Source organism: Sipha flava, unplaced genomic scaffold (genome assembly GCF_003268045.1).
Source record: "Sipha flava isolate LNK unplaced genomic scaffold, YSA_version1 181_pilon_pilon, whole genome shotgun sequence".
NCBI classification, from domain to species: Eukaryota; Metazoa; Arthropoda; class Insecta; order Hemiptera; family Aphididae; genus Sipha; species Sipha flava.
The window spans coordinates 862,015-885,377 of NW_020272220.1; the positions used below are offsets into that span (position 1 = coordinate 862,015).

At 29.8% G+C, this 23,363-nt stretch overlaps 1 protein-coding gene across 6 annotated transcripts in view; it reads left to right on the plus strand.

Annotated features, from left to right (window-relative positions):
• Positions 1 to 22,901, plus strand: part of LOC112680892 (ras-related protein Rap-1b) — a 162,531-nt gene extending 139,630 nt beyond the window's left edge. For all 6 annotated transcript variants that reach the window (XM_025551121.1, XM_025551119.1, XM_025551120.1 and 3 more), the window contains 2 exons: positions 9,167 to 9,444; positions 21,283 to 22,901. In XM_025551121.1, the coding sequence (XP_025406906.1) occupies positions 9,167 to 9,444; positions 21,283 to 21,673 (669 nt within the window). In that variant the 3' untranslated portion in view covers positions 21,674 to 22,901. The remainder of the gene's footprint in view (positions 1 to 9,166; positions 9,445 to 21,282) is intronic.
• Positions 22,902 to 23,363: the final 462 nt, after the last annotated feature.

Genomic DNA, 23,363 nt, shown 5'->3' on the forward strand with positions numbered 1-23,363 from the left:
TGTCACTGTGATTTATTTCTATATGACATGTGATTGATTATTTTGTACCATCAACACATATACTATACCGTAAATTTACCAACGAATTGTCTTTTGACCATTTATTAACAATTCCTATATTTTTGTCCACGCAGGGGTTGTAAATGGTGGAACGCTGCTACACCTACCCAAAATCTGGACACATAAATATCGTGGTCTGAACAAAAAATAAAATAAAATTTAAAATACATATAATAATAAAAAAATTCGCTGCTATTAACGTCCGCGTGGAAATAAGTACAAAACAGGTGCTATTTGAGTGCACTGGAAACAATTATAACATGATACGGCGATTTGCGTACGTAAAATAATGTAAGTCGAACAGTATTAATGGTGATTAAGCGCACAATGACATTTAGTGACAGTTAGTGTGCAGTCGAAACGAAAACAAATGGTTATATCAGAGTTCTCGACAACGTTTGCACGTCCGGCGGTTGACACGGTATAGGTTCACGATTCACACGGATATGACAACTTTAGTACATCGACGGCATACTATGAACGAACGGTGGAGTGTGTGCGTATTTCAAAATATTCATTATCCGAATTAAAGCGTAATTTTAATATTATATATATATATAATTTTGTTAATGTAGCCTATACATATATATTATCTTACTGCATTCTTTGTCTTTAAAGCTTTATTAAAAAAAAAATTAAAGAATAAATAAAATATAATGCTCGTATATTGTAGTATAGTCACAATTAATTTATAAAACTTTTTATTTATTAGCCAAAAACATATTGTGGCTCTTTTCAACTTGCGGCCCAGGAATATAGCCCCCCCCCCCTCCTAACCTCTACCGGTCTATCCAGTTCTGGTGTTTAGGTTTTACGCATTAATGATTCATAGCATAGGGAACGACGTCGCACACTGCCTGTTAATGGACGATGATACAGTCGACCAGTAATTCTCAATTTGGGCGATATAAACTCCCCCCTCCTGTGAAAAGGTTTTGAAAAGTGGTTAACTTGGTTTGAGTGGTAGAGAAACGCTGAGCAAGTCTTAGGTGGTAGGGTGTTGTTGATCATAATATTAAATATATTTAAATTAAAACTTAAAATTGAAATACATATACTCGTATTATACTGAGTTTCATGCTATGATTTATTCGTAACTATTTTCAAACGATTTGGTTTCATAAATTTATCTATAAAATAAATGCAAAGTAATATAATATAAATACTTATAAGCTAGGTCGAAATACATTTGATAATCTATAATTATTTTCAAACTTAATATCTTTAATATATTCTTTTCAAACAAATCATTTTTTTTTTTTTTTTTTAAGGGGTGTTATAAAATATTTTGCTTCTAAAGATGGTAGTAGCTTAAAAAATGTTGAAAATCACTGCGGTAGACTGTCGTTAATTTGAACATCGACGGTTCAAACATTTTTATAAATCAAACTGAACGCTTATTCCCCTCAAACGAACCTCCGTAATTCGAAGAAAATTACATATATTTCACTCAAATCGGTAAAAAGAAATCAATAAAGAATCAAACGGCAGTAGACGCTCTGCAGTTCGAATAGTTCTGGCCAGGATCTCTGTGATTTGAATTTATTATTTTAATATGATTTATCATCACTAGAATCCTCAGTAATGGGACGAACAGTCGTAAAAATCAAGTAAAACGTAGTCGGTATAAAAATGAGTTTAGTAAAGTATAAGTGTTTGTCACCCTCCACAGAGCAGAAAGCAATTATAGCCGTTATATTAGATAAAAAAAAAATGGATTTATATAATGTGTACCAAGTGCATGATCAGTTATTAATTAATTTAATTAAACAATATTTATGTATATATTATAATAATAACGTTTAGCACTCCTTAAACCAAATTTCAATCTCGGTCATCAGAACATTCGGAATATCTAAAAGCCACTGAGTTTAAATCCCCGATACAGTTTTCCTTCCGGTCAACCATGTTATGATATCGACGTGTTTTAATTTGTGATAAAATCATGATTATTAGTGCGAATTCTGGACCGATTTATGACGCGTTGCAATTGTTTGGTGGCATTTCCAGTTACACATGCAGAAGCCTTCGATACTCCTAGACAAAATTACCTTAGCCGTTATACTACCCGCATCGCGTCCTGCGTACACCATATGGCATTGACATGACAACTTTTATGCGTACGCAAGATAGTATAGTGTTAATTTTTCCTTCCCGTGCACAAAAAACCGTGTAGTGCACATTTTATGATATCATGAGCGAGCAAACATTCAATTCGATGTAATAGTAGATTAGTATTTCGACGGATTAATGGCATTAATAGCATCTGCTGTGAATATTATATATGTATAATTTTTTTTTTTCTTGTCAAACCGTTACAAATATTGTATTTTCGGTAAAATGACATTATAATCCGGAACGCGTCTCATTCATTTGACGCCGACAGCAAATTATTAGGCAACATAAAGTCTTCGGGATACGGATTCAAAAGCTTATCAAAAAGTTTGATAATTATAAATAACGACTAAAATCTACTGTTGTAAGTTGTAATATTTTCTTCAAATAAAACAAGAAATCCAAACACTCTAAAACTCGAGCCGTACAAATTTTCTAAAGTTAAACGAGTTAGAAAATTGTATAAATGTTAAACGCAACTTGTAACAAAGTTATAATTGAGAAATATACTAAATTTAAAAATATACTACTTGTGTCTCCCATAAAGGTATATTTTTCAGGCAGTAAATTCAACAGGTAACTTGCGTCCCGTCTTGGACGCAAGTCGACCATATTATTCTTCTTACCTGCTATAATAGTCATGACCGAGATGCGTCCATAAATATTATGTATTACAATAATCATGTATGTATAAATTGTGTATATGGTATAATATCTGCAACTATCAATAAATTAATATTATCAGTTATTATAGAGTTTCAGTGTGATAAAATTAATTACGTGCCAAAACAATGTTTGGTTGTCACCAATTTCTGAGTCGTATTTAAAAATTGAATACATTGAAAAACTTTAAATGTAATTAATTACTTGTAATACTTATTTTATGGTATGTTTATGACTTATTTGTGTTAGAACGCAAATTGGCTGTCTCAAAAGGTACTCTTGGACGCAAATAAGCTATGATCTTTTTTGAACCTTTTTTGATGGGACGAAAATTACCTACTGATAATAATTTCAGACGCAAGTAGTATATAACGCATAAAATACTGTCTTTTAAATTCCTTATTTTCCCGTGTCAAAAGTTCTAATATCCATTTTCACAAAATAAATCATAGTATTAAACGTTGCATTTTTGTCATGTTTTCTTCTTCTTTTCCTTCCTTTTCGTCTTTCTCTTCACTTTTTTCATGATTTAACTTTTAAAAATTAAATTTTATCTGCAATCAGCTGTAAATATTATTACTACCCTTATGAAAACCAATTATTTTCGTATACAAATGTGATACTTAATTTTTTTTTTTTTTAAATAAAGTATTTTATTTATGTGTTTTTTATGATAATTAAAATATTTTAATTAATAATTTTAACTTTTATAAGGTTAAACTACAGATAAAGGTGACATCCTTATTTACTAAAACCGCATAAATAAATGTTTGTAAAATAACTTTGAACGACTCCACCAATTAATTTTTATTAATAAAATTCAAAAAATATTATAAAAAAATGAACAATTAATTCAATCCTTACCAAGTTAAATGATACATACATATATATTTCCTGTAGAAATAGGTATCAATTAAGTATATTTATCTATAGCAGTGATTCTCAAACTATGTTCAACTGAGCCCTAAGGCTCCACAAGATAGGTATAGGGTCCCTATAACTCCTACAGCATATCTGAATTCATTAAATTCAAATATTATTATATTTCTTGGTTCAAACCCTGGTACGGTTATTCGAATCACGCAATGAAATGTTTTTTTTGTTTTTTTACCGAACACTAATTTAATTTTCAACCCTGATCCAATGAAAAAATTTGATTATTTCAACTTCATTATTTTTCTTAAATAAACATTTCTAAATTTTCTCAACGAGTAAAAAAATTTAAGAACCACTGACCAACAAAATAACGAACGATAATATAAAAACAATATTTAGAATTTTTTATTCTATAAGAATTTAAAACAATGTTGCATTAATTGTAATCGAAAAGTGAAAACTATATTATTACATTGCTAATATGATCTTTAATTCTTGTATTATATTAAAAAATGGTAATACTATAATTTGACTGATTTAAAAAATTAAGTAGCTAGACATTTATTTTTTAATTCTTCTACCAATTGTAAATATTTTATAATAAAACAAATTGTATTTGCTGTTGCATTGCGATATTTTAACATAATATACATCCATGGTGCAAAAAATTATAATAATTATTGGTGATTTCAATAGTACTCATACGTGTTTAAACGTAAAAGATAATATTTTCACAATATACAAGAATATTTCATTGTTAATCTCAAGTAGGACTAAAGAAAAAAATCAAAAACGGATTACTCAAACCTTCGAAATTAAATTGAAATTTGTTTTTTGATATTTTTATGAGATACATAAACATATACTCGAGAAGGGTACTATTCAAATTTCAACCCCATGAGTTCATCATTTTCCACGTGCTTAAGAAGTTTTTTTTTATTCATATCGAATTACAACTCTACAAGGGCACGGAATACAGTAGTTATAAAAAATGTACATTATTATTTAAAAAATGAAAATAAAAATTACATCGACTTACAATTAAACGAAAAATATTTAAAGCGTAATTGAACGGCTGAGTAGAAAAAGGATAATATTCCAAAAATACGAAAAATAAACTGAGATAGCTATTTTGTAGCTGAATGTAGATTTCATTTAATGAACGTATGAAGGATAATATTCCATTGAAATTATGCGTATGAATTTAACTTTGAGTGTACGCTGAGTGGAAAAAAGATAATATTCCAGGAATATTATCTTTTTTCCACTCATTGTGACGCTAGTTAGAATGTTTGGTTTATTTTCGTCTATTTTTAGTAAAACGACGACAACCACGACAATCGTAAGATAGTTTTCGATAATAATATTATTATCGAATGTTATTATCTTAATAACGAAAACACATACACATAGACTGAAGGGACCGCCAAAAGGGGTCCAAATGAAGTCTGTAGCTTTCTTAATGATTTTTTCAACACTATACCTGATAAAGTAAAGGAACTCCATATATTTAGTGACGCATGTGGTGGCCAAAATAGAAACCATACGGTGACTAGAATGTTTTTGGCAATGATGATAAATAACAGATTTTCCATCATCCACCAATATTTTCCAGTACGAGGGCACAGTTTTTTGCCCTGTGATCGCAACTTTTCAGTGATCAAGCGAGCAGTAAGGAGGTTTGATCGAATCTATGTACCTAGTCAGTATGAAAATCTTATTGAGACCGCCAAAAAGTTCTCACCAACTTTTGAAGTAAAATCAATTAAAAATGATGACATACTAAACTTTCATGGATGGTGGCCTCAGTATTTCAAAAAAACAGCGATTGATATAGAAAAAAAAAGGTGAAAAATTCAGTATAAGCCAGTACAGATACTTGGTATATAAAAGTGAACTAAAAGGATATGTGAAGGCTTCTAACTTTATTGACGGTCTTCTAAGTGTAACTTTTAAACTAAATAAAACAAAAGAAGTGCTGTTCCCGGAGGATAAAATCTATCAAGATAAAGTTGCAGTCAACCCCAAAAAGATTCAGGACATATCAAAAGTCAGACAATACATCCCGCAAGAATATCAAAGATTCTATGATGAAATTTTGAACCTGCCAACTTCGAATGGAGCAACTAGTGATGATGATGATGGAAATTAAGATTTTAAAAACCTATCAATTATTTTAATGTAACAACTTTAATTATTTTTAAAATGTGTATTATATTTAAACTAAAATAAGACAGTACTTTAAAATACTTTTGTACTAAATAAAGCCTTTTATTAAGAATAAAATGAAGTTTTAAAATTATTTTAAGATTTTATAATAAAATCTTAAAAATGGAAATTTTAAGGGAAGTATAAGCGACGTATTAGGATATACAAATAACTCATTGAACAACTTAATATTTGAAATCCTATATAACTTAAAAAAGAGCCTGAGAGCTTCTACATAGGTATATTACCTTAAGCCAGTTTAGATTAGGCCTTACCCCTGATTTTCTTTTTATGATTTGTTATAAATGTATAATAATTTAAGATTTATAATTATTTTTTCATTAGATGTGTTTAAAATTCATTAACTGTATAAAGGGTTACAGATTGTAAATATTCCTATTTAAAAAAAACCCACATATATGGTACTTACTCTTAAGGGTCGAACAAACAAAGGATATGTACATTTCATAAAAATCATTAAAAACATACTAAAATAAAAGCAAAGAACCATAGAGCTCGCATTTGTTCTTTAAACCATGTGAATTTTATACGAAACGCTAAAATGGAAATTTAACGATGCCGATAATTTGATGAACAACACCAGAAATTATTTTGGATTGAATACGAAGATGGGCGAATACGTCAATAAAACGAGATGAAGTTTGAACTCCGTTGATAATAATAAGTTGTACTACGTGCAAGAATTAATTCGCATGCATGCGTTTAATGTTATTGTATCCGTATACACTTTACGCTACACCACTACTGTTTATCGATCCAATAATCCGGATAAGCTTTGATGCGCTTAAATTGTACCTCTCGTGGTCTAGATGTTTTCTACTTACCCGACGCGTATGTTGGACAATTGAAAAATATTATTGTGAGAAGCAATAATTTCATAGCAATAGATACACCGTCACACGATAATTCTATAACCAATCTCGACACTGGTCAATAATGCTCGTAGCAGAAACTTACAGTCGAAAACCCGCGTACCTTCACATGCATCACGTGCGTTATGTACAAGTTTAAGTTTCAAGTCCTATACGATTCCGACAACTACGAAACAAAAATTTACAGAAAAACGTGCACACTAAGCAAAACTTTGGTGAATTTCACTCGTTCTGTGAATATTTCAGATATAAATACAAGTGATTTCAAAAAGATTCATCCGATTTTAGTATACTGTAAATATTATTTTTGTATCTTGTGATAAACGAAGCACCAACTATCTGAACGGTAGGGTTACCGAGTTTCTATCGATTATTGATAATTTATGATAAACCTTAACCAAGTGACGTCATTTAATTAATTATTAACAAAATATTGACCGAACCACAAAAAGTGTTTTATGTACTCCGTATCAAAAAGTGCGAATCTGTTATTACCGTGCAGGGTGATTTTTAAAAAAAGTTTAACATTGAACTTCCAACAACCCAAAGTATACAAATATGATAAAAAAATTTCAAAGAAACCAGTTACTTTTGTAAAGGGAAGACCAAAAACTTCAGATGAACATTTTGAACAAATTCAACAAAGTTTCATAAGAAGTGTACAGAAATCTTTTCGTCGAGCATCCGAAAAACTTCTTATTTCACAAACAACAGTTTGGCGCGTTTAGTGGAGACGTCTGTAATATAAATCATAAACAATTCAGTTGTCAGAGGCTCTCCATAACAACTATATGCAAAGAAGCGTTGGAAGAGTGAAGAGTTAGAACACTTTATTTATTGTATAATTATAACTCTAAATATTGTACCTATAACTCCTAAAATTTAATATAATCGACACATTTAACATTTAAAAATAGTATACATACAATTTAACTTTTTAAACTTATCCTAACCCAGTTATTCAAACATTACGATAAATATAATTTCTTGGAATCGGATGATTCATTTTGAAGCATAATTTAAGTTAAATCACTCGTAATACATCTATTTTTATCATTTCACCGTTCACATGTTCATCAACCAATGCGTCCATAAAATAATAATCGTAAAGTTTTGACGGAAAGTAACGAAATCTATCCTTTTCGTTATGACATAAAATGTATTCATCAAATTTCAATATACATATGTAACTTTCACTCGTCAGATACATAAAACGAGTGACTTTCGCACTTTCTGCGCACGTTATACTGTTATATTATTCGACAGTATGTACAATCCGAAAAAAGCAACGGCACAGTTGAACGGATTACCATATTCTGTTGGCAATAATACCGTTGTGACCGCATAATAAATATTTCGTCCGATAGCAGTTTCCATATCGTCGAATAAATGAAAATAATAACTACACGATTATGTTGTAGGCTATGCTAAGTTCACGCATTTGTAGTGCACGTCCTAACCCACGGGAAATGGGATACGGATCCGTTGATCCAGTAGGAATTTCATCAATTTAAGTAAATATACCGTACGAAGAACGAACATTTGAGTTAGCATTTATTGGGTTTTAACATTTTTAATACGTTTTAAAAGTTCGATTATAATACGTGAACTGTATCGATTGTATCCATAAGCCTAGCGATTTATTTTATCCGCTATCAATTGTTTGCGACCTAACTCACCGGGTACCACAAAAAATGAAACGCTTATTATATAGACTCCCCTCCAACAAGTACTTTCATTTTAACACAATAATACATATATAGATCTGGTGATACGAGGAGAGCAAAATGTTTTTTTGTATGGCTGTTATTCTCGATATTACTGAAAACTTACTGTAATGAATCCAAAAAAAAATTTTCCTCTAAAAAATTGTTCAAGCAAAAAAAGATTTATACATTTCCCGGTACTTTCAACAATCGTAATAATGCGGTATATAAATCATTTGAACAAACGTACTTTGTAAGGAGCGCCTTATGAAAATGTCATTATGTTCTTTTTGCTGATATCACGAGAAACATATTTTTAGGAAGGGACCGGGAAGCGCAGGGCCGGGCGTTTAATGGTAATACATTTTAGATGGTTTTTTTTTTATGTAAATCGCTCCTATAATTTCTAGAACATTTTAAATTTATTCATTTTAAACATGTAGGAACTATGTGTGAAGATCGACATTTTTTTAACTTTTTTTTACAATTTCAAAATCCTGATTACGTCATTAATTATCAAACTGTATGACTCATATCACAAAATCAAATTTATTTAATTTTAATTTTTATAAAATATACATTATTATTTAATACCTTATTATTTTTAACACACGTGTGTGCGTGTGTTTTCTATATTGTTTACAGGTGGATATTTTGGATACGTGCGGCAACCCTCAGTTTCCGGCCATGCGGCGGTTGAGCATAGCCAACGCAAACGCATTCATGTTTGTCTATTCGATCGATTGCGAACGGTCATTCGAGACAGTCAAGCGGAACTTCGAGGAAGTTCGGGAACAACGCGAAGACTACCAGATGCTGCCTATCGTGATAGCCGGCAATAAACTCGACTTGCCATCTGAACATAGGCGAGTCACTGTAGAAGACGCGTCCGAGTGGCTATACTGCGAGTTGCCGAAAATGAGGCAAGTGCCAATATACTCGACATTGTGCTCTGCATTTTTGTTAACACAACGCATTTATTATTATTATTATTATTATAAATAATATTATTTAATCCACTGTTGTGATCTTGCATGAAATCAAATATATTACAAATCGGCAAAATTCTATTACATTAGTTTCACTTCAAAAATATTGTAAATGAAAATAAAGTTCTGAAAATTGTCGAGTTTTTATCGTTGGATATGCTATAATGTTGTATTTAAAAAAACAAAATATATATTATTACTCGATTACATACGAATCGTGATTTCTTCAATGAATAAAACATAATACATTTATCATTCATATCTAGAAATATTTTTGATGATTTTTATAGTTCTATTAGATAAACTATGTGTTTCAAACGAAATTTTGCAACAAACATATTTAAAATAACAATCAAATTCGCAAAAAAATTAAAAATAGCACAAAGGTAAAGTGAACTTATTTGGATCTTATTAATTCAAATACATTATTCCTTATACAGATATTTATCACTGTTTATGATTCATATAACTATTTTGATCGTGCATTATTTTAAATTAGATATGAGAATCGATAAAACAAAATAAATCGCATAGTTAAAATAAAACCAATTTACTAAACCGAATTTTAAAAATAGTAAATGTCTAATTATTTTACACGCAGTCGTTCAACATTCGCTCGATTCCATTATGACACGCGTAAAATGTGTCGGTTGTCTCTACACGTTGGTTAACCATCGCTATCATACAATATTGTATAACCAACCGTTGCAACGGGTTTCTTTGCACTTGTTCGAATTCGAATGCATTTCATCAATTTTTTCCATTAATATATTTTGTTCGGTGCTTGTGTTTTACAATATTATCATATTATACCGTCGGGCATAGCCTAAAGCCAAAAGCAGCTAAATATTTATTTTTTTTTTTTCTGGGGGGGTTAAATTTAATAGTTCATATAAAATCATTCAATTTAATTTTAAGAAAACATTTCGATAGGAAAGACATCTGAACCCTAATGCCCTGGTTACATTCTTGATCCCACCATCGCCATCGTCGTCGTTGTGAAGTCGCATTACCTGTACCGCAGTGAAACCATGTGCGTCGTAGTGTACACTGTAGGTACAATACTGACGTTCCGTCGACCGAACAAACGTCATTTGGATGTACAAATTTTCCAAGCCAAAACACATTTATAACATGGGTTGAGTTCCTAGGAGGAATACAAGTATATTTCATTTCCGGTCTAAGCCTGTTTTCGGTCGGGAAGCCAGCTGTGAAAAAAAAAACGATATACTAGCGTGATGGCAACTACCGTGAAAACTACCACCAGCGCGTGCCAAACCCTTAGCTTTCTACTTTCCAGTGTACACCGCGATATTCTCTCGGTTGTAGCACGGGGTGCGCAGGGCACATTACTTTACACGACCTCTGAACTCCGGTGATTAAGGTACCGATTCATTACGAACTCTACTGGCCTTGAGCTATAAGAAATATTCGTTATCATTACAATGTCGCCGGTTTAAACCTAATACACAACACATCGAATGCGGCTGTGAGTCCGCTACGGGATTTATTTTCTACTGTCACATATTTATATAGAAACCATGTGAAACACACCTCATTACGTTTTTTCCTCGTCCACCAATCAAATATTTTTGAGATTTGTTCAACCTTCACGCGCAGATATTACGCAATGCCAAAACATCTGTACTGTTGTCAATTTATCACATCAACCTTCCAAACTCTTGAATTAATTAAAGAGGTACAATGTATAAATGTATCTATGGTATATCGTATTAACAAAAAAAATTTTTTTCTGTTAATACGATATACCATAGATTTATTTATTTTACACAACTATGTAACTAATAAACTAAAGCATCAAAAAATCGCTCTATATAATTAATACAAATTTTACAAGTATTCTTTTATATCGACTTGTGTACCTACAGTAATATGAAAAATAATAAAGATCTAATCACGATCATAATAGATAAAACAAACGCCAACTTAATCACTTATTTCGGAAAAGTTCATGTAGTATAAATAGAACGATATAACAGACATTTTACACCAATGCCTGTTCCAATAATAGTCATAAATTATGTATGCATTACGTTTGTAGTCATGTACACACGCCGTTGAAATATCGTATTGGTGTCAAAGGTAATCTATAGCCGATATAAAATATTCTAAAACAAAATTTAAAAAGACATTAATAAATTACTGCACGTTTTTTATATTATTTATTTGTTTAATCTATAAACATTAAACTATTGTAACAACGATTATGGATGGCTTTTATTTTATTTTCGATAAAGTTTAATAATATAAAAAATGTTTAAACAAGTTTCTTATATTATATTTGATTACTTACACTTTACATCTATTGAGCGTATCCATGTTAAAAAACAATAAAACAAATAACTGTAATAAAATCAAAAAAAATCGAAACTCTATGGTCAGATAAAATACAGAGATGAAAAAATTATTTAGCTGATTGGTATTTTAAATTTGAAACCAATGTACCATTGCTCTAGAAAAACAATTCTGAGTGAAACAAATCGAATAGTAGTTGAATCACAATTTATAATAAGCTAGGTTGAACTTATAATGTTCTAACTTTTGTCAATCCTTCTGTTTGAAATCGTAGACACAAAAACCAAAAATACACATCGTGCAACCAATGCATTCCTCATTTAACTCGGAATCTAAAATATTTTAAAAAATATAGGGTACAATAGTTTTAAAAATTCTAAGGGGATTGGAAGCAGTTATGTCTGTGTCAGTCTGCCAAAACATGCATAACGTAGAGATTTAGAATTATTCTATTTCAATATACTGCCTTGTTAGATCAATAAGATGATTATTGATACTTTCAATACATTTCTGTTACGTTTTTATAAAATTACTACTACTTCAACGTTCTTTCAGTAATAATGACCTCTAAATGCAAAGAACAATAATAACGATAATTAAAACTGCTATTCTTTGTCAAGCTATACTTTCGTAAAAATGGCTTTATATCAGTTGCATCGAAAGTCGCAGGTAAAGAAAGAAAAATTATGGGATGAAAAAAAGGTACATCTATTGCGCCGGTATAAAAAAGGTATAATTTATAGGTATACATCTATTGCGCCGATCAAAATTCAAGTTAATACATTTTGCTATTACCTTATTGATACTTATATTGATGAAAATGAAACTTTTCCCCCGTATCTTTGGTCGTGTAACATATCAGGCGAAAGAACAACAAATGCCTGTGAGAAATTTCATTCAGCGTTTGAAAAATATTTTTATTCGCTCCATCCAAATATTTTTGTTTTTTATGAAGTTTTAAAAATAATGTAACACAATAATCATAATACGTGTGTTCTCTTAGTTATCACAAATAGACCAAACTTTAAATTTATGACAAAAAAATAAACAGTAAAATAGACATAACTAATTTTAATATTGGCCTTAAGAACTTTTCAAAATTTGTAGGATTAGTGTAAATAATTATTTGATTAAAAATTTAACGCAAACAGTAATTTAAACATGTCTATTTTAATTTCCTCGTATTAGATTTTACAATATAAAGAAAAAATATTTAGTAATATTTTATTCAATCCTGTTTGCCATGATATTCTTTTCTGTTAATGAACTAAATAATATTTCGTTTAATGATTTAACTATTAATGATATGATTAACTAGAATATTTAACGATTCCAAACACATACTACTTTACACAGTGTTAAAATTGGATAATTTGTTTTCATCAGTATATTTCTGTTTAAATTTTAAAGCATATAATTTGGCAAAAATATAATTTTAGCGTCAAAACACGAGTAACAAAAATTTTAAATACATTTCATTGATCAGAAATTAAATTTTGATGAAACAGTTATACGAGCAATTATGATCATTTTCATTACAAAATTGTCTGTATACCACTAATAAAAATTCTAAACAATAAAAAACGTTTACGCATTTACTTTTGTTACTATTGTTTACATTAAAAAAGGTATACATTTATCAAGATTTCCTGGTAATGGAAGTGCCATCTTAGGCTACGGTAATGTAGTCCGTCGTCAAAATGTTGCAATTTTATATTCCCAATAAATCTTGGTTTTATTTTTAAATCTAAAAACATGATTTAAAATAAATGAAAATACTTTCTGTATAATTTTTTTATTTTTTGCTAAACAGTAGTTTTTTAGAAATAACATTTTATAAAGATTTTATAGTAAAAATTATTTTAATTCTGAGAAAAAAAAACAAGTAAAAAAGTTTATAATTAAATGCGATACAATAAAAATCTCACAAAACTTATGTAGAATTTATTCACATATTTATTCCTTTAAAAAACAATCCAAACATTCAAATTATGAATACGTTTGTATAGGTAGTCATTTATTATACGATTTCAACATATATTTCAGTTATGGTTAATTAGAATGTTTACATTTGCTTAAACCAACAAAATAATAATATCACTTATTCATGTAAATTTATTTTGGAAGTTCTATAATACATTTGTACTTTGATTATTTGTTGATTTATAATGATGATAATTTGTATTTCACTCTTTTCGAAATTCAAAACAGTTGTTAAACTATCTCACATTAATAAAATCTATTAAATAAATATAATTAAAATACAATTTTTTGTAAGTATAATAATTTATTGGTTAAACATAATTTTATTAAAATAAAATAATTGTATTTTACTTTGATACATTAACAAATAAAATGTATAATATTCAATTTTTGGTATTTCATAAAATGCTTTTTAATTTTGTATAAAATCCAGTAGTCTATGAAGAAGTAAGCAAGAATTATTTATTTGAACCAATTATCTAAACGTCGAACAAAAACCCTTGACTAGACATATTGTTAATGACAAAACAAAAGAAAAATAAATATTATATTTATATTTATATTTTCATATTTATTTATAGATACTCAATGGGCATAGAATACTGAAAGATAAATATATGGTTAGTTATATATATTTTAGTATATTTTAGTATACATATTTAGGTCAAGTAACTAAGAGCAACAAAATAAAACATAAAAAACAATATTTAGATTTATAAAATATAAACCAAAGATAAAGACAAAAAGAAAAAATTTTAAGTATTTCAATTTTAAATAATATTTTTATTAGCAAAATATACATAAACTATACAAAATAATATTGTTATTAATACAATGTTTTAACTCCAAGATAAAACGAAAGAAAAAAAATCAAAATTCTTAAGTTACTTTTATTTTTTTATTGTACTTATTACTTTAACTTTAATATTCAGTTTACCGGTGCAAAAAGTCAGTAGTTATGTTTGCAAGTAGAAATATAATAAGTAGACGTTGATCTAAAGTTGAATTTGGAACATTTATATTAATTAGTTCAAGTATTTTATCACAATCAATCTTGGAACTAAATAGGTTATAAAGCCAACGTACATAATTAAATTGTCTGCTGAATTCTAAATGTTCGATATTAAATTTAAGCGTTACTGAATTCAAAGTGAATTCGAAATTTCCTGTCTTATACGTCGGCATATAAAAAAACCGATTTTGAAATCGTTCCAATTTTTCTATAAGATACTCTTAAGGGGGCTCCAGATTATTGAACCATAATCAAAAATCGATCGTACAAAATAAAAATTTAAAACACACAAGCAAATTTGATTATCAAACTCCCAATAATCACATTTTAAAAACCCAAATATACATACAGCATAATTATAGATTTCATTGATGTGATCGTTAGGATCACTAGAAAAAATGATGCCCAAATTTTTGTCTATAGAAACGATACCTAATTTTTTTTATTTATATAATGATTAAATTTAAAATTGTGTCTATTTCTAGTGAATTTAATTTTGACGCATTTTTCCGTATTTAAATTAAAACCGTTATTTGCACACCATAAATAGAATGAATTTAGGTCATATTGTAGCTTATTACAGTCATCTATCGAAGAAGTTGACGTAAATAGCTTTAAATCATCAGCAAATAATAAAAATTTACAATATTAAAATTTATTATTTAGATCATTAACAAAAATTAAATACAATAAACGTGAAAGCACTTCGGATGAAACATAAATATTTGACAATGTTGAATTACCAATTTTAACTTGTATATGATTTAAACCAAAAAATAATTGGATCTCTAAGCCCAATAAAGTCAAGTTTATTTAATAATATCAAAAGATTTTTAATATTTGTGTAGCCTACATCAACTTGAATACCATTACTTATTGATTGCACTAAATCAGAATAAACAATTATGAAATTAGTTAAAGTTAATTTTGGCTTACAAAACCTATGTTGGTTATCTGATGAAATAGTTTTAAAAATATAAGGTATTTTTAGTTCAAGAACTATACAAAACTAAGTATATTTAACTCATAATAAATAATTATAAAATACATAAATGTATTTATTTATAAATGCAATTAATCATAAATATGATTAATAATTAACTTAATTGAATAAATAATAATAATTATTTGCGATCTTAGAAAATTATAATTATTATATTAAGGCTTTAAAGCTTTCGTGAATTTATATTTAGCATAAGTTATTTCGTTTTTCAAATACAACCATAGTAGCATGTCGACGTTTTGTAGTCATTGCAGACTCCATCTTAAGAATACACCAATAAATCACACTCACTATGTCACTATTAGCGACTGTTTTCCTTGGTTTCCTCTCCTTTATCTAGACATACTTTGAGAATAAACATACCGACCGATTTCGCTAAAATTCGTCTGAGCTCATTTTGATTCCAGAACTAGAACCTAAAATGAGTCCGAAATTTCAACACACTACTGTTGTATATACATTGATATATCCAGAGAATAAAAAATTATAATTATGTAAAATATTGTTTTTAAAAGTAAAAATTTTTCAAAGTAAAAATAAATATATAATAGAGATATATAAATAGATATAAATACATGCAGTATGTAGTTCTATTTTGATAATTAACAAGTATTAATTTTACTATAAATTACTACATCGTGACATGAGATTTAGAATACATCCGCTTAGACCAGAGGTGGCGAACCTTATTCTATTCTGACCAAATAAAAAAAATACAAATTTGAGAATCTGCCATAGTAAATTAATATTTATTATTTACTATATAATAATATTATTTATTTATATAAATTTAAATTTCATATTTTTATTTTTATGACTATTTAATTACAGTGGTTTTTTTTTTTTTTTTACTGGGAATATTACATTTTTAAATGAGAATATGTTACTGTAGTTCGGTATTTATTTTTGATAAAAATCATCTGATATAATTTTCCTTTATTATTTATTATTTATTTATTATTATTTACTATTATTTAACATCATTAATATTATTTTGACACAAATGTTATATAATATTATATTTTTATTTAAAACTGAACCTTTTTATTTTAATTTCTAACCAAAATGCATTTTTTCATTGCAATTCGAACATTCAACCTTTATTTCATATTTTTCTTCAAAACATATTGACAGTTTTCTCAAGGAGTACTGTTATTGATTTGTGTGATATCACCCATCATATTAATATTGTCTTCTCTTGTTCTGGTAATATTTTGATCAATTTATATCAGATTTGCTAATCTTTTAATATTAAGACAAGCCGTTTTAAAAATTTTAAGCAATTTAGACATTAAATGCATAGCAGTTAACGGATTGTAATGCAATTGATGCACTAAATAAAATAAAAATGACAATTAAATTTCAGCCATTTCTTTTGCAACTATTGTTTTTAATTAGTTTTATTACGACAAATTTCGTAAAATGGTCTTGATAAACCATGGTGAGTTTGAATAATCCATCAATATTAGATTGAAAGTTAATCAAACTAACATGACAGTGATTGTTAGATTCTTAAAAATGAAATGGCTTTTCTACTCTAATTCTTTTCAAAGTTATTAGTTTTTTAATGAACATAATGACAGAAAAAAGTCTATTTCAAAACTCGTAATGTTTGAAAACGTATAACTTATCTCATACGGCATTCAATTTAGCCTTTCTTTGGCTAATTCTTATTCAGCAATATATTACAAATTTAATTTGCTTGGCCATAAAATTTCTTATTTCATATTTTTCATTTTTTCAATTGATTTAACAATTAATATGCCTTTATTCATATTTCCATATACTTTATTATTTAGATAGTTCAGTATAAAATAAAACTTTAACATAATGCGCACACGATTCTCGGTGGATTTACACATTTCGAAAAGAAAATTGTCGCGTAAATACATATAAGTATATATAGACATAAATTTTACAAGATAAAAACCGTTACCTCCACAATTCATGAACTGATGATGGTTAAAAATGTATCAACATCTCGATACGTTAGATGGGCGTGATGTAATTTACTCTTAACGAATTCGTATTTGACATTTCATATAATTCCTAGAATATGTGAGATATATTATATAATAAGTACCTATAGCCGGATATTTTCATTTTTATCTTACAGAATCTATAGAGTTAAAAACATTGTAATACAATGTCCGAACTTGAAAATTATACACTCGGCCGTAAACAGATACGCCATCATAACAGCATGATTTCAACTAAGTAATTTAACTTCGATATCACGAACTTATGAAATAACTTGCACGAGCAGAATATTTCATCTAAACACACGTAATTGTGATTTTATGGCCGGTTATTCGAAACTAGTGCCGTGTATAGATGGAAAACCGTGTTCACTGGCTTCTCCACCGCTTGACGTCATTTTTCATCACGGTGCGTAGGTATCAAAGGAATTTAAAACGTTCAAATATACGTGCGCACACCCGAATAGCGATGTACAGCTGCTACAGCTTACACAATTAAATTATATCGCATCTCGATTAAAAAGTATTCGTCCAAAACGGTTGGAACACAAGTTTTACAAACATTTAATGGGTGAAAAGTGTGAGGAATTACTACCGGTCGTTTATTTTGTACAAGTCGCTTGGCAAATTGAATACAAACCATAATTAAAACTGAACGTTTACCGGTAAAATACGCGTGAAACTCGTGGCGGCGGCGGCGGCGGTGATGCATTCGGGAGAATGTGAACGACAGGATGATAATGACGTTTCGAGGCGATTAAGGCCTCGAAATAATGTGATTTAACTTACACAAAATTAATGGGCAGAAACAGTATGGATTTACGAGATATGTCTTCAAAAGCAACTTCACGCTTTTGATTAATAACAATAATAATTATACGATGCCGATGAGATAGTACGTAATATTATCTGAAATCACGATTAGTGTCGCAGAAAATGTTTTTTAACGTGAATGGAAATACTTATGGATTGTTCAATCAAAAACTAATAACCCAAATGATTAGATTTCACGGTCGTTGAGTTTACTCAACGGCTAATATTCTGATCCGATATATTATAATCGACTCGTGATCCGATTATTGTTTGTACGTAAACAAAATATTGGTCAATCCCGCGTTTCGCGTTCGGTGTTATTATGGTACGCCAACGAATAATATTATAATGGGGTACGTTCTAAGTAAAATGTTGTAACTATTACTCGATTTTACCACGTGATGGCGCCACAAAATTTACTAACTCCGCCAGTTTTTTTTTCTTACCTGTAATGGGTATATGTAAACTCCTCCAGTTTTTTTTTGTGTTTTGTCTGTGAAACCTTTCATAGTCATCTAAAAAATTCATTTTAGAAAATTCAACTGAATGTTCATAATAGTCAAAAAATGACAGTATTACAGGATGCTATAAATAGGTAAACTAATGGAGTAATACAAGACTTAAGAATAATTCTACCTGTTTTTTTTTCTGGTGGAGTTTACAGTAAAAAAAGGTACTTGTGGCAAAGTTTACATGCGCCTGAGCACCTGTACCCCTTTCACTTTAGACGGGATACCTACCATTGAACTTACATCACGGAAAAAAAGGCATCTCTGTTCCTTCCTGGATTTAACTGGTGGGTCAGCATGACATTTTCGAAAAATAACTATAGTTAAACTCTTGTAACAGAGCAGTGTTTATCAAAAACAAAAATATAAATAAATGGTAAAAGAACCTGTATTTCATATGATTATTAAGGCCGAAAGAAAGTGCCTCGAATTATATTACTTTTACGTATTTTTGAACTACGTTGAACTTACTAGTATGACACGGTCTGGTGGTTGATGAGAGACGTAAAAACGCGGTCGGTGACAGGGATTTTAATAAAGGCTGCCGCACGGGTCCGCGTAAAGTATAAGTTAGACTAGATTATTCTATACGCAGACATTTAAACACTACAACTCGTAACAACTGATCATGACGCTCTGTTAGGCTCGATGCACGTTCCGACATTAAACTATTAAAACTATACGGAAAGCGTGACGATTATTATTAAATATATTATTACCTCTGAATACATCACCTCTGTTTCCCGTCAGAATAATTAATTTTTTTTTTCTTTAATAATTATGATCGCAAAATAATTGTGATAAATACATCTAAAAGACAAATATTAATTGTTTTCTCCGATTATATAGATATTTTCCAAATAGCAATTTCATTTCACAGAAGTACGTAAAAAATTCTAAAAAAAATATCCACTTGTATTTCATGAAATATATGTACGTTCATAATCCATATTCATTCATGCTAAAATATTATAATTATTTAAACGTGTTACAACAAATGATTTAGAGTAGTATATTTCATCATCACTTACCCGAAATAAAAATTTGTGTTTCCCTAGACGAAATACCACGCCTTGTATCAAATAGAAAATTAGAAATAATAATAATGTAATGAACAGGGTTGGGATTTTATAACACTTAAAATTGCATAAATATGTGCTATATTATAACCTTAAAAATCGCTAAATAAGCTCTAAAAATATGCAATAAAAAGAAAAAAAAAAGGAAATTTATTATTTAATAATTTTATACGAGCACATGAGCAGAATGTGGACTGTATAAAGCAAATTCTACATTCGTTCGTTGATAATCGGCTATTAGTTTATTCAATAGAAATCAGCAAATAAAACTAACAAAATCAGCAGATAAAAAAAATAGAACCAAATAAAACGAAATTATTGTAATATATTATACCTACCTATATACTATCGCTGTAATTGTACAGAGTTGCATCAGCATAATCGGTCTATTTACTTAATCTATACATTTATAATTTAATTCAAAATTAAAATTAAAATTTTGAATCTTGAAAATTCGATTAACAAAAGTCAAAAAACACGTTTACCAAAGTATAATTTCATAAAATATGCCCGATTTTGATTAAAACACAGGTAAAAGGCAAAAAAGTCTCAAAAAATCTAAAAAAAGGACTATAAACTAAAAAACGCAAAATATACAAAAAAAAGCAAATTAACATTTTTTATTTAAGTTCTCTGTATCATGAACACACATTTTTAGCTTATTCTGCTAGTTTTTAAGCATCTCATAAGAAATATGCAAATGCTAAAAAATCACAACCCTGGTAATGAATATTGATTGCGATCCAAAAATATCAAAAAAGAAAAGTAAATTTTGGTTACCAGACGATGGAAATATTCGTGAATTTTCTTTTAAAAATATCGTTTGCACAAATACAACAATTGTTTTTTTTAAAACGTGGTACGATAAATAATGCAATTATAAAACCATTATTTTGATTAAAAAAAAAAAGAAATGAGCTTATTGTCGTACAACAATATGGGATCGATTGAGAAAAGTCGTGATTTCACGAAAAAAATGATATGTCTGTGCATGGCTAACCGATTCCCGCGTAAAAAAGTATGTTTGATATGCTTATTATTTTTTCGTTTTCTGTTTTTTTTTCTGTCTGCGCCCCAGGGTTAAGCTGATCGAATGTTCGGCCAAGGAAAACGTGAACGTACGCGATCTGTTCAAGTGCTTGCTAGTATTGTCCCGGAAACTGAACGGGTCCGAGGACCAGGCGGCGGGTCAGCTGAAGCGCCGGTCCAGTGCGTACGTCAGCCACACTAAGTCGTCGAGGCGCGCGGAAAACGCGTCAGCGGTCGCCACTACTTCCGCATCGCCGAGCTCCGCGGCTTCCGGTCACGGTCGTGATGAGCTCCAGCACCAGCAGCAGCAACAGCAGGAACGGTCTAAGCCCAGGAGCCGCAGCCTGATCAGACGGTGCAGCCGCAAGACCAAACAGCAGATCAGAGACACGACCGCGGGCGGTAACGGAGGCGGGGTGGACGATTGTAACGTCAGCTAAACGTGCGCGCGCTGTGTAAAGTTGGAAGTTAAAAAAGGAAAAATATTAAAAAAAAAATGCACGCGGCTGCGCGTAAAAAAAAAAAAAAACGTTATAAAAAGAAGAGAAAAAACAAATGTGCTAATAATATTAGTATGTGTTTTAGGTTCTTGTTTTTCCATCCCCACAACTTCTTTTACTCGGGCTCCCGTGAACCGTCGATTTGTATAAATATCCGTCACCCTATCCCCGTTCACAATCGGCTTCTTCTTTTTTTTCTTACTTCTCTAATTACTCTCCACCAATACGAACTCCACGCGTTATAACGGCTATAACCGTAGGTCAAAGTTCCTGACGTGTTATATTTATTCCGTCTCCGTCGGCCACTTGCTCGATTCGTAGCTGTATTGAACACGACCCCGACGAACGCGCAGCTCACACGAAAATACATACAGGTTTTCGTGATCATTTCGTCCCACTCCCTTGCAATATCGAGTTTATTGCACACGTCTTGAAATAACTTACGCTAGTTCTTCGAACGATATGTGCAATGTGCGACGACTAACTGCTACTGACGGTGTAATAATTTCACAATATCATACTACGATATTGTAACGTATTGCAGCTTGCGACTTTCCTCTAAAAATGGCAATCGATATTTAATTAATTTAATTACCTATTGCATTCTTCCCTGCTGCGATTCGTTATCCCGATTTAAAAACTCGACGCACCAACACCGTGCATTGATTTACTACTGTCGTATCAAGTGGTCGAAACGAATTATGAATCGTTGGCAGAAAATTGATACAGTACGAGTATGTGTTAATATTTACATAACATTCTGACATTTCGTCAAACACATGGGTAGTAAAAATTATCCGGTTTTTAGATATTATTCGGTTCGAAACTCCCATAGTAGCGCTATGATGCATACTGCAAAGCTCGGTAAACGGACGATTAAAATATTACGTTATGGCAGTATTGTCGGAAGAGATTTTGTTGGAGGATGACATATATTTCTACGTTAAATAGTAGAACGATGGTATCCCATCGTACCGCCTCACCCTACTGTACCCCCGTACACACCCAACCATTTCGACCGCTGCCAGACGTGGAAAAAAACCATCAGGATTAGGTCCTTCGTGTATATTTGTAAATTAGTATATGCAATAAAACAAAGGCGATTAAACTTTGTCATTTAATTTTAAAAATTAACAATAATTAATAAAGCTCTAATTTGAATTAATAATTTACTTTTATTATTTTTTAATTGTATATAATCTTTTTGTATTTTCGAAAATATTACCCCTTCCCCCATTTCAACTGTAGTTCTAGATCCACGCCCGACTGTGCTAAGTCACCGAACACAAGTGTATTGTTCGATTTTTTTGTTACTAAATGGATATTAAAAAATATTTATATATTAAATTTTGTAATTTAATAATTTAAAAATTTAAACAGCACTTCTAATACATCGAAGTATAATAATACGTTATACTATTGTATATTTTTAGATGATAAGTTTCGAAGTAACATTTTGTTTTTCGGTCAACAGTTTACACTGTTCATCAAAGTTGCTGGTTTTATCTATAATTTCTCAACGCTGGTTGAAAACCACAATAAAATGTGTATATAATAATGTTGATATTATTCATGATAAAGAATTAATTTTAATTGGATTTCAACTTTCAATGTGTTTTGTTACGAATTA